Below are 12,259 nucleotides of genomic sequence, written 5' to 3'. Positions count from 1 at the left end.
TCAGCGTCTCCAGCCTGTTCCAAAGATCATATTTGGTCTCCTATGGACATTAATAATATATCTATTTTCCCTTCCCCCTCCCCCCCAAAAAAGGCATATGTTATGTGAGAATGATAATAAAATTCATGTACTTCTGATTTGGATTTGTTTTCTTATTTTTCCTTTCAATCTGTTGTTGCACATTGCCTCAGCGGATTCTGAAGGTAGTATTGGACATTTGTGTTTTTACTTCGACAATAATGACATGTCGGCAAAAAAGTAATTGATTAAAACCATTTTTTGGGTTTGCAAATCAAAAGCTACTGATGTTCTACACTCAATTGCAGATCACGACCTCCCTCCATAAGTAATAGTATGAAAATGTTTCTGTTAATATTTCTCTTTGATGATTTCAATGTTAGAACCAATAGATCTTTATTCTAATGGAACGATTATTAATGCAACACGTCTGAATTTTGGGCTTAAAAAGTTTCAAACAAGTAATAAAGTAATGAAGATCAAATTTAAAATTTCAAGAAACCATTTCAAAATTTAGGATCTAGGAAATTTATTCCAACAAGGTGAAGTGCTTATGAAGAACATAATTCAGGGCTATTTAGATTTGTTATGGAATTAGATGTGTAATCATCTGGTTCTATGATGTAATTTATAGCAATCTTGTCAAACTAGACGGATTATCCATTCATGCATAGGTACATATTCATGTCTTGGTAATTAAGATATTATGCATAAAATGTACTCAAAATCAATTAGTGCAAGAAAGAACATTAAATTCATGACTATAAGTCAAGGTTACCATGAGTTGTCGAACATTAGTACAATGGTAGATATCCTTAATTTATAATCACGCTATTTTACATGTCCAACACAAATGTCTTTTATGAATGTTTTTTTCTATGCCCAAGTAGGGTGACTATAAGCCAAGGTTACCATGAACTACATGGAGCATAAAAAACACAATGACATTATCTGAACAGTCAAGTTTGGACATTCAGGTTAAGGATCCTTCAAGTTTGTTTTTCTATTGTTGACAACAGAATTGTGAGAGATTGGAGTAATGAGTAATCAACACCGTAACATTGACTATCTCAAGATGATCAACTTGGGACATTCATGACATGACACATCACTCATGCTTTAATACACTACGGATGATGACCAGTAGAGCACTAATACAACTTCCTAGTCATACAATATATATCATACATGGGAGACACAATAATCCACATCTCAATGGTTGTAGGCCCCAACCTCCAAACATACACTCTCAACTTCTAGATCTATTTTATCACAAATTCTTATCTTCTATAGCCTTTGCTTTTGACATCGAACCAATCACACGTTGACCAAAGAGCAAAAACTTCACAAGGTATTCAGCAACTCCACCTATGTTTGCAAATTGAAGCATACTTGGACCTTGGACATCAGGGAAGTGATCGGATCGGGACTTGGAGAAGCCACCATCTATCCATGCAAGGTTTGTGTACCCTTCATTGTGTAGCTCATCAAGGGCCAACAACGATCTAGCAAATAGAAGAGTTCAAGCTTAAGCAAGAAAAAAAGGATAAGGCTAAATCAATGTGACAACATGGAAATGGACTGATCCTTCTTCAATCAAGCTATCAAAAAAACTAATTTAAAAAGAGGAATATCATGGGGGGAAACATAGTAGATCAATATCTCGACAAGCACCTTAATCATTTATTTAGTCAAAGTGCACAAATCGAAAAGGCAAAAGCAAAACACCAACCGGAAAGGGAAAACACCACGACAAGATCAATATTTCAATACACACCTTAATCCTTCTTCAATTAAGCAAACAAATTTAAAAGATGAGCAAATAGGAAACCTCATGGCAACATCAAATATCTCAAGACACTTTAATCCTTGTTCAATCAAACAAATCTAAGGGGAAACATCATGAAAATATCTTGACGTACAAATGTATCATTCTCCAATGAAAACGGAGAAGCAAAAAGCAAATTTGAAATGCAAAATATTGGGAACAAGATCAATATCTCAGCAAAAACAGTGAGAATCCTTGACTGAAACAAAGCAAAAATCGACTTCAAAGAGACAAAAAACTTGTACCCAATATCTCATTCAATACACACCATAATCCTTCATTACCTGCAAAAAGCTTTTTGTCGACAATATACACACTCCTTCGATCAAGCAAAAAACAAGGAAAAAACCGAAAAAATACAAACTTGATGGGGCAAACAGAACATCAAGACAAAGGTCAAACATTTCACTCAGTACAAAAAAACTGCAACAAACGTTTTATCAATAATGCACACACTTAATCATTCTTCAATCAAACAAGAAAAAAGACACACAAAAATGCTAATACACAAGACAAAGATCAAACATCTCACTCAATAAACAACCCTTAAACATGAAGAAGGACAAACATATGTAATCACAACAATCAATATAACCTGATTTTGGTCTTCAAGCCACACAAACCTTAATCCTTCTCCACAAGCAACAAGAAGCTTTTGGTCCTTCCGGGGGAATTTGGATCGAACCTCTTCAAAGAACTCTTTATTCTTTGCAGTTAGTCTCTGACCCATCCAAAGTCCACCATATCCCATTTGAATGCTTTTCTTGAAGAGGGTCAGATAGCTTGGGTCTTCATCTTCAATAAAGAGAGGAATATGATAAGATCCAGAGACAGAAGCTCTTTCCCATTCCCACGCCGGCCTCACGTCAAGCAACTTATAACCTTCTTTCAATATAACCTTATTCGCTTCAGAAGGGGAAACTGGCCTTATCACCCTCATCCCAACTAGCTCCTGTGCATCCTGTTCGTCAAGAGATTCTAATATTTCATTCCTTTTTACTTTTTCTTCCTTTTTACTTAAATTGTTCCGCTCAAGTGATTTTGATCCAATTTCACCAGAACAAATTTCACAGGAGATTGAGATACAATTTCACGAGAAAATGTTTTCACTTGCATTTTTAAAGGAAAATCTTATGATTTGCAATGTTCAAGGAAAACGTTTTCTTACAAATGAGACATTTTGGTTGAAGCATTTTGGAAAATTTTGCTTGAAATAATCACAAAAGAAACTTCATGATTTAGTAATCCCAACAAAAAAATAAAATTGCTATTTTTATCGTTGCTTACAAATATTTCATAAGAGAATTTGTTTTTTGTTTTTTTGCTAAAATTTTGCTAAGGATTTCTTGATTTGTTTCTCTTTTTGGTTAAGCTTTCAGGTGACCAAAGAACAGGAGAGCGAGAGAGGTAATAAAAATGGAAAGAATCACTTACTCTGAGAGAAGAGTGTATTGGGAGAGTCTGAGGTAGCTTTCTGATGATGGGTTGGAAAGAGAGAGAAAGAGAAGGAGGAGGAGAAAGAGAGCTCAGTCCAGACATGGCTTGCTCTCTCTATGCTCCACAGTCCAAATAGTGAAGATATTTCTTCATTCACAGGCCAACAGAGATATCTCTCTCATTTGAGATAAGCCAAGCCTTTTTTATGATGATGTTCTTTCTTTTTGTGTTAAAGACTTATTTTTTTTGTGGGGGGCTAAGTAGGAGCAAAAGAGTTTAGGTCCACTTATTCTCGGTGGCCGGACCGACGATCCCTTTCTCTTCTCCATCTCATGGATTGATTCCTTTCTATCATTCCTTCTGCGCAATTTTTCCGGGCATTGGCCGCCTTCTACAAATGCCAAATGAATGGGGGGGGGGGGCTCATAAACCAGCTTCTCTATTCTAAGTTACATCCATTCTGTGTCCATGTAATGTATGTATGATGGATTATTTAAAAAACTTGACAAATGGAAAAACAAAGAACAAAATGGTGTGGAATGTTGTTGAGGAGAAATACACATGTTTTCTATTAACAAACGTGGGTATGTTAATTGAGATAAAGGTGTCAATGAATTCGATTACTACTAGTTCAAAGTTTGTTACAAATGGCATGACTTATGCGCACCTTTGATCTCTCTCAGCATAAAGGAATGGAAAACTGCATGAATAGCAGCAATATCTTGAAGCTCTTGTTTGTTCAATTCTAGTTTGAAAATGAAACACCAATCAATATAATGAGGTGTATCACTGGGTTGCAGGTTGTCTGTCTCAATAATTGCTTTTCAGATTTACTCCTTAGTTTCTCTAAATTTCATTCCAACATAAAAACGCTCAAGTCTACTTACATCTAAATGAAACTACATTAAAATGTAGTCTAAGCATATCAAGTCTACTTAACATCTGAACCAAACTACATTGAAATGTTGTCTAAGCATATTCCTCTCAGATGTTATCCATTTCAATCCTTTAAAAAGATGAAGACAATCTTGTATGCGTATATGAGTAACATTCACCTAGTATCGAACAGTGCAGAGGATGCCTCTTGTTCATCCAATTAAGTTCGTTCTTCCACTACTTCCATTGTGAAACAAATCATTAATTAGCACATTATCCTTCATGTTCTGAAGATTTAGGAGTCGTGTATATTGTAAAATAAACCATTCAAGTGTTGAACCCATTATGCTACTTTATTCTTAGCTGTTTCAAGAAGATACACAGAGTTCTTATATGTTGAAAACTTCATCATTTCATTAACATAAAATACAAATTTCTACATGTTTTGACTTTGATATAATCCAAAAAGAAGGATATATATCCACACCCAATCCCCAAAGTAATAAAGTAATCACATGTCCCTTGAAGAGATTACATTGTATAAATCACACTCATCAATATGAGACACTGATTGAATCAATATGATCATCACTATGTATAGTATCAATATATTCTTTACATTGGCAAGAAAGAAGGCAGTGAAATGACATGATACAGGATTTACATGAACCCAATTTTGAATGTGAAATTGAGGCATCTACACAAATACATATTGGGTAAGCAAACACGCATAGGGCCAGAGTTACCTCAACATTTGAGTGTAAATCTCAGTAAAACATGTACAATAGCTTGGAAAAGGTTAGATTATGTAGATATATATGTAATGCATATATGTTCATGTTCTACAGATTGCCCGTTTTTGCTAGTTGAATTTTCTGAACAAGTTCATCAAACTTTGCACCTTTCACTTCTGCGATCTCTTTCCTGTTCTTGAATAATTTGAATGTTGGAACGGTTTTAACTCCCAGACTTTTTGCCAATGCCTTGAAAAAGCCACCAATAGAATGAAAAAGGCCAGAAATGAACACAAAAGAGATACAAGTTTTTTCGGAACATTTTCACCTTAAAAGAATGTAAAAAAGTTCAAGAAACACAGCTAACCTTATTCTCTTGATTGCAATCAAGCTTTAGAAACAAAATATCGGAATGCTGCACTGATAACTCTACCACCTTAGGATACATTAGCTTACACGGCCCACACCTGTTTCAGGAAACAAGAAGAGAAATGACCCCCACTCTCTTGAACGTATGTGATGTAGAATTGATATTATTTCATGTTATGCAATGATCATTTTTTCTGATACAATGTAACCACGGCATAACGCAATGACTTAATCAAACTTCTATCCTATACTAAGTTCTGTTTGCAACACAATCATTCCCCACACAGGTTTGGTGCTTTACGCCATAGCATCGAATTATCCTCGCAATGGGCTCAAACCCACACACTGATTGATCATATTCAGCCTCTCGTCGTAGGAATTTAATGTATTTATCTATCTCTCTAACAGAGACACATGAAGAGAGAGAAACAAAGTATCTACTCTTAACCATTGAGTGTGCATATCCAAGACAACAGATCTGTCTGCCACGACCTCGACAACAATCCAGAAGGTCTCTTGTGTCACCTCCACCAAATCTAATGCTTCCATGATGATAAGGATGAAGATGACCCCTCTCCCTGGTATATAGGCATTGAACAGATTAAATTCTGATCTCCACCAGATATATTGCTTCCATGATGATAAGGATGAAGATGACCTCTCCCTGGTATATGGGTGCTGAACAGATTACCTTCTGATCTCCTCTCCAGGCAACCTTTCTAACTGAGAGAAACAACAGTCTGAGCTTGGTAATTTACAACAAACAATCAAAGTCATTAAATTTAGAGAATCCAAGGTTGATCCCCGCAATTGGCTCCATCCCATCATATGCAGTTCAATCGTGTTCATTCTCCAGTGGACGTTAATTATATATCTACCTATTTCTCAGACAGAGAACACGTGGAGAAAAGTGGAAAAGAACGAAATATCTACTCTTTACCATTGAGTGTACATATCCAAGACGACGAGTCTGTCTGCAGCTGCCTCAACAACAGTCCAGAATGTCTCTTGTGTGACCTCCACCACACCCCCTGATTTTGCTGTATCGGAATCCACCTGTTCCACTGCTTTGGGGATGGTGATCCGACGATCAGATCTCTTGCTTCCATCATGATTATGATGACGCGATTCTTCGTACAAATAAGATGATGAGGAAGAAGACGTGGGGAAAGATGAAGAAATGGCATTGATCCTGCGATCCTTCTTTTTCATCGGAATATTTAAACAAGGAAAACGAGAAGAAGAAGAAGAAGAAGAAGAAGCCATGGGGTATGCTGAAGCCCTGAAAGTGACTTGCAAAGCCATGGCTTCGAACTGATCCAGTGAAGGGGACTCTGAGACACCCTAATAATGTGAAAAATCTCGAGTCCTCTCCTTATTCTTCGGTTTCTGTTTTTCTGGGGCTTTTAAAAATTGTGGCTGAAGATGAGTGAGAGAGAGAGAGAGAGAGAGAGAGAGAGAGAGAGAGAGGAGATCACCAATAGTACCTCCCTCTCTGGTTTTTACAAATTACAAAACTAGCCCTCATCCAAATTTTTATGTGGAATTCCCTGGAACCAAAAACTGTTAACAAGCTGAAGCTGGCTCTACCAATATCAGCTCTCTGGTTATTCGCACATTTTATGGATTCATCCTGCTCTATAATGTAGATTCGGCAGCTCATTACTTTTCGGCTTATTTATATTGGTTCAAATATCAATTTTGCCACTTCATTCTGCTCATTTGGTATTTGGTGAGATTTGCAGAAACGGATGCAGTGATCCTGTCATCATTCAAATAGATATAATGGTGTACACTAGTAATTTTCCCAGCAAACACTTGCATTAAAGACCAACAGGTATAATGAACCTCATTCACGGTTTGAATGAGATTGAATATAATGCATGCAGACATTGACAAAGGGAAGAAGTGTGAGCATTTGGAAGTATTATTGAAGTCCTAGTGTAATGAGCTCCCAGTAGAATACAGTAGTTGGTATAGTGTAGCATGTATACTATTAGTGAGCAAACCCTTCCAGCCCGATATATATATCTGGCTCTTCAAATATTCAGAATGAATTTTTTGTAATGAAAGCAGATGAGGCCACCTTTACATGGGAACTCTTGGGAGCTTTGCAGGTCACTATCAGATGCAATTTGAATTGTGACAATCACCAAGCATGAGACTACATGAGAATGAAGCTCAAATTAATGTGTTTTACTGTGTCCAACAGCAATGGTCAAAGTAATGCATGCCCTATGATCATGACTCACATCAATCATTTGATCGATCATCATGCTGAGTATGAAATTTATAAATGTTGATAACAGAAGAGGAGAAGAAAACTACTCGTTCGAAATGGAGATTATATCTTCATAAATTATCATAAGAATGACAGTCATTTAACAATACTCTCAAAGTTCTTTCATTTATGTGTGCCTTCCTCGTAACATTAGTATAGTTTTTCGAGTGAGGTCAAGGAACATCTGTCTATCAATATTTCTGCCTTTCCTCGTACCATTAATAGTATTGTTTCTCGAGCAAGCTCAAGGAACACCTGTCTATCAATATTTCAAAGAAAAAATTTGTTAGAATGCAAGGTTTAATCAATCAGCCTTCCTATGAAATATCAGAAGAGCAGAAAATCTTATTGTTTCTATGGTTCCATGTAAATTCATAGTCTTCTTCCAAGTTTACATAACTTTTTGCACAAGTATGATGCAAATTTAAGCCAATTGTCTCAAAAACAATCCAAACCCTCACAAGATAATGCAATAAGTAGGAAATGCTTCGAGGTTGGCTATAAAAATCAGATGCTTTGCCAGGCATCATACATGATGGACCGAGGGTACTTAATATCTTTCTCTCCGCGTGGATCTTCGCAATTGTCAAAACCCCACCATGGTTGAAGTTCATGAGTTCCAACGAGATGGGCAAAACATTCACCTTTTGACTTGAACTCAAGATCAACAAACAAACAAACACGCAATACAACTTCACAGAAAACCACCCTTTTTGGCAAATCCTTGCAAAATCTTTCCGGTAGTAGTCGGCTCTTTTGCATTAGTGTCTGTGGGTTTAGCTTTATCTCCCTCTTGCTTTGCAGCCTTTGGATCTATTATACTCTTTTGGAAGGTTTGAGAAAATCCCGTAGCAACGATTGTCACACGAATTTCCCCGTTGTATCTCTCATCAACAACAGCTCCAAATATAATATTTGCTGATGGGTCTGCCAAACTTGTTACCACCTATATTCACAAAAATAAGTAGTTATGAAAGGATCTTAAAGGTATCTGTAATACAGCATTTGTGACGTTACCATATATTCATGAAAATGTATGGCCAAACATCAAAGCTTGGGAGATTAACACATTTGCAATAATCCTTTTAACTTTTCTTTTGTTGTGTCATGTCTGTAGCTTTTCAAGTCATGTTATTTGACTGATCATAGGTTTAGATAATGAACCATTTATGAAGTTGTTTTGATGATTTATGATGGCTCCAAATTTCTAACTTGATTTAAATTTCCACCATCCTCCAGAGTTTTAATTTTTTAAAGAGTGTATGTATATGTGTATTTACACAGCATCTACATGTTATATATATAAATGTAAATGCATGTACATATATATGATATACACACATAAACATACATGAATGTATATATGTTTGGTATACACACATACACATATAGGTGTGTTTGTATGTGTTCAGTTGGTACCTGAGAGACTTTATTGACTTCTTGGAGTGTTAGATCCTTGCCCCCAGTTATATTGTAAACGACACCAGTTGCCCTCTCGATCGATCTTTCAATCAAAGGCGCAGAGGCAGCCTGCTGTGCTGCCTCCTCAGCTCTGTTTTTACCCGTTGACGTTCCAACCCCCAGCATTGCCGTACCTGAGTTCGCCATAACTGCCTTCACATCTGCAAAATCCACGTTCACAAGACCCGGAACCTATAATAGAAGGAAATATGCATGTCATTCTAATATATATTGTATTCAGTTCTTGTAGATTTGCAATACAAAAGAGTATCCAAAGCTAGATTCATTCATTCATTTAAGCACATCGTACTGTGATAATGTCCGAGATCCCCTGCACACCTTGCCGTAGCACGTCATCTGCAAGAAGAAAAGCGTCTTGTAACAGTGTCTGCTCTTGAGCAATATCCAGCAGCCTATCATTGGGTATAACAATTAGAGTATCCACTGACTTTTGAAGCCTTTCAATGGCTTCCAAGGCCTGAACAAAAAGATGGAAACATGAGCATATGTTTTCATAAGATTACTTGGGATTTTGAATTCAATGCATCTAAATGCCAAATGAACGTTTTAATGCATTTTTAAGTAAAAAGAATAGAGAATCAGTAAAACAACAGAGATTGATAGTAAATCACAATTAAAACTTAATAAAAATATAGGTTCAATGAATTTTGATAGAATAAGCATGAACTAATTTTAAACAACAAGAAAGCACCATACTACCTGTACAGCCCTTCGGCGACCTTCAAAACTGAAGGGGTATGTAACAACCCCAACAGTGAGGTTACCAGCTTCTTTAGACATTCTCGCAACAACAGGGGCAGCACCAGATCCAGTTCCGCCACCCATCCCAGCTGTAATGAAAACAAGTTCAGCATCGGCCACGGCTCCTTGTATCGCTTCCTTTGATTCTTCAGCTGCCGATTCACCAAGCTCAGGTTTTCCCCCAGTACCTGAATATATGAAAACAAAATTCAATCCTTGTTTTGTACCCCCACCCCCTTCACAAAATTTTCGCAAAGCATGTCAAGAAAAAAAAATTGCAACTATTTTCCTCATGTGTGAAAAAAATTTTGACATTGTTACGATGTGGGAAAAGTGCAATATCGGGTCCTGACCATAGTTATAGTTACATATGTCTCTGCCTCACAAAAAGAGTCTTGTAATGTTAGGTCTGAATCCATGGCATTTTGAGAAGCATTGTTTGAACATTGTCTAAGACATCTTTACCCTCATAATGTTAGATTCAAATCTGGAATGTCTACGGGGAATCACGGTGAGAATATTGTTTAAGAGTTCTTGAATCCACAATGCCTTAAGAAATTGTTAAGGGGAACATTGTCTTAAGACTTCTTGTGTAGACAATAATAAGTTTCCAATAAACGAACAAGCCTCCACTTTTCCTCATGTTTCCCTCACCTGTGTGAGCTTTTATTCTTCATATACATTGCTATATGCGGCAGAGACTCTGCTATACATTCATAAGGTCATAATATCAAGTCCCAAATCCATATTAATTTCCAAAACATGACCAGGTATTATAAGATATTTGCCCATACAGGAAAGAGCCCACCTTTCAGTTGTTCCCTCAGTTATTGTGTATGTTTATATATGATCTTTGTTCCCTCTGTCAGAAAAATGACTAAGCCATTATTCAACATTTTCAAACTGTGGGAAAGAACCCACTTTCCCCATGCTTCCAACAGTTATTAAGGGTATTTCTCTATTATCTTTGTTTGGATTCATATATGAATCATAAATCCTAAACCCATCGCACTAAGCAAAAGTATGCTCCATTTCGAACCCAAAAACTCAGATTGTTAGGTTCTCATAATTGGAATGTAGGAATCACGGTAGGAAAATGCTTATAAAACCTCGTCTGATATATGAATGATTACAATGAACCTTGAGAAAAGGAACGGGCATACCTAATCCCCTTGTGATTTGCTCCCCGATTTGCAATCTTTGAGGGGCAGAAGATTGCAGCAATGCTTGAGAGTCTGTGTTGATGGCCCAGAATTCTACACCCTAGAAGAGAAAGAAAGATCAAATCAAATCAAATAGGGATAAATTAAAAAACGGGAAAATATATAAACAGAGCCAGAGAAACTGGAAATCAGAACACGGATAAATAAGAACAGACAAAGAAATGCATAAAGATAATAGAAATTCAAGAAAATAAACCTTCGCATTAATACACATAGAAAGTGAGGAGAGGAAAGACTAGAAAATCAGAACGAAAACTGGAGAAAGAAAAATGTAAATAAACCCTGTGGTTGATGTGAATAAAAAGAGAAGGGTAGCAAAACAAGAAGAAAAGCATCAGAACAAATCAAAAAACTAAATTAAATTTTATTTTTTTAAAACCCTGGCATTAGCATGAGAAGGAAGAGAAAATGAGCAAAACTAGAAGAAAACAGGGCATAGCATAACATTAAATTATTTTGAGAAATAAAAACTAAATAAAATAAGCCCTAGAATCATAATGTGAAAGAGAATGGAAATTAAATAAAGAAAACCTGAAGGCCATTTCCGATCATGCGATTCACAGCATTGTTCCCACCGCCGCCCACTCCAATGACCTTAATACGAGCGCCATTAAAAGGGGGCAAAGAGGAAGAATAAGAAAAAGGGTCAGACGAAGAAGAAGACGATGACGATGACGATGACGAAGGAGAAAAGGAAGCCTTTATGGAGGGGAATCTCTTCTTGATGGAGAGAAGAGAGAAGGGGAGGGGAGAGTGTGCAGATGCGAGCTTGGGTAAGGAGGTAGGTTCTGCAGAGAAGAAGGCGAAAGAGCTCTGATGGGAGACAAAGCTCTGCTGAGATAGCATTGTCGATGATGATGAAGAAGAAGAAGAAGAAGAAGAAGAAGAGAGGGTGTGAATTGGGTCTTTTTCTCTTTTGATGAAGAACAGGGGAGAAGTAGGGGGGGGGGGTGGGGGGGGGGGGGTATTATGTGTAATTTAGTAATACTATAGTGTTGTTGCTTTAGCCTTATAGCTATTAAGCTCATATATCTTCTATATTTAGTGGAAAAACAAACCCTTTGGAAAGTTACTAGTGGAATTGAGGATTGATTGGGGGGAAGGACCCACTAGTATATATGTATATATATACACATTCTTTCTTTACGTGCTCTTTGCTCCCTGAAGCCACATTCGTTTGGGTTTGTTATATATATTGTCTCGAGAACTTTAGGTGGCACCAGCCATCCACTAGGAAACCTTCGTCACGCTTTAAAGTGGGGTTTCTCTT

At 36.9% G+C, this 12,259-nt stretch overlaps 3 protein-coding genes across 4 annotated transcripts; all 3 read right to left on the bottom strand.

The window, feature by feature from the left end:
- Nucleotides 1-943: 943 nt before the first annotated feature.
- On the bottom strand, nucleotides 944-3,425 carry LOC147857982 (Rhodanese/Cell cycle control phosphatase superfamily protein). 2 transcript variants are annotated; one of them, XM_087327835.1, is made up of 3 exons: nucleotides 3,281-3,423; nucleotides 2,470-2,807; nucleotides 944-1,523 (listed from the first exon to the last, which is right to left on the bottom strand). In XM_087327835.1, the coding sequence occupies exons 1-3, from the start codon at nucleotides 3,383-3,385 to the stop codon at nucleotides 1,289-1,291; spliced, it is 678 nt and encodes a 225-aa protein (XP_087183961.1). In that variant the 5' UTR covers nucleotides 3,386-3,423; the 3' UTR covers nucleotides 944-1,288. The 2 variants fall into 2 exon arrangements, with proteins under 2 accessions (XP_087183961.1, XP_087183962.1); XM_087327836.1 differs by having other exon boundaries at nucleotides 1,368-1,523; nucleotides 2,442-2,807; nucleotides 3,281-3,425.
- Nucleotides 3,426-4,730: 1,305 nt separating this feature from the next.
- Nucleotides 4,731-6,691, bottom strand: LOC147857981 (thioredoxin F-type, chloroplastic-like). The gene is made up of 3 exons (XM_087327852.1): nucleotides 6,203-6,691; nucleotides 5,261-5,360; nucleotides 4,731-5,142 (listed from the first exon to the last, which is right to left on the bottom strand). Exons 1-3 carry the CDS (start codon nucleotides 6,565-6,567, stop codon nucleotides 5,002-5,004), a joined length of 606 nt encoding a protein of 201 aa, XP_087183978.1. The 5' UTR covers nucleotides 6,568-6,691; the 3' UTR covers nucleotides 4,731-5,001.
- Nucleotides 6,692-7,870: 1,179 nt separating this feature from the next.
- LOC147857980 (cell division protein FtsZ homolog 1, chloroplastic-like) lies at nucleotides 7,871-11,883 on the bottom strand. Its single transcript, XM_087327151.1, has 6 exons — nucleotides 11,521-11,883; nucleotides 10,930-11,029; nucleotides 9,725-9,954; nucleotides 9,315-9,482; nucleotides 8,963-9,196; nucleotides 7,871-8,489 (listed from the first exon to the last, which is right to left on the bottom strand). Exons 1-6 carry the CDS (start codon nucleotides 11,833-11,835, stop codon nucleotides 8,238-8,240), a joined length of 1,299 nt encoding a protein of 432 aa, XP_087183277.1. The 5' UTR covers nucleotides 11,836-11,883; the 3' UTR covers nucleotides 7,871-8,237.
- Between the last annotated feature and the right edge of the window lie 376 nt (nucleotides 11,884-12,259).

The sequence above is a fragment of the Azolla caroliniana genome, unplaced genomic scaffold, assembly GCF_043228905.1.
Source record: "Azolla caroliniana isolate FFs.n. ecotype wild unplaced genomic scaffold, voAzoCaro1.0.p SCAF_11, whole genome shotgun sequence".
NCBI lineage: Eukaryota > Viridiplantae > Streptophyta > Polypodiopsida > Salviniales > Salviniaceae > Azolla > Azolla caroliniana.
Note: the sequence above shows the minus strand (reverse complement) of the source record. Positions and strands in the feature narration are given on the sequence as shown.

What these genes read in the sequence shown, in the direction of transcription:
- LOC147857982 (XM_087327835.1), bottom strand. Translation starts at nt 3,385, where the DNA reads ATGTCTGGACTGAGCTCTCTTTCTCCTCCTCCTTCTCTTTCTCTCTCT. An exon ending in CAATACACTCTTCTCTCAGA is followed by an intron (nt 2,808 to 3,280) that starts GTAAGTGATTCT and finishes CTTGACGAACAG; the next exon opens with GATGCACAGGAGCTAGTTGG. An exon ending in GCTTGTGGAGAAGGATTAAG is followed by an intron (nt 1,524 to 2,469) that starts GTTTGTGTGGCT and finishes TCTATTTGCTAG; the next exon opens with ATCGTTGTTGGCCCTTGATG.
- LOC147857981 (XM_087327852.1), bottom strand. Translation starts at nt 6,567, where the DNA reads ATGGCTTTGCAAGTCACTTTCAGGGCTTCAGCATACCCCATGGCTTCT. An exon ending in TTGGATATGTACACTCAATG is followed by an intron (nt 5,361 to 6,202) that starts GTAAAGAGTAGA and finishes TTCCTGAAACAG; the next exon opens with GTGTGGGCCGTGTAAGCTAA. An exon ending in ATTGCAATCAAGAGAATAAG is followed by an intron (nt 5,143 to 5,260) that starts GTTAGCTGTGTT and finishes GGCTTTTTCAAG; the next exon opens with GCATTGGCAAAAAGTCTGGG.
- LOC147857980 (XM_087327151.1), bottom strand. Translation starts at nt 11,835, where the DNA reads ATGCTATCTCAGCAGAGCTTTGTCTCCCATCAGAGCTCTTTCGCCTTC. An exon ending in TGATCGGAAATGGCCTTCAG is followed by an intron (nt 11,030 to 11,520) that starts GTTTTCTTTATT and finishes TTTCTCTTCTAG; the next exon opens with GGTGTAGAATTCTGGGCCAT. An exon ending in GCAAATCACAAGGGGATTAG is followed by an intron (nt 9,955 to 10,929) that starts GTATGCCCGTTC and finishes TCATATATTCAG; the next exon opens with GTACTGGGGGAAAACCTGAG.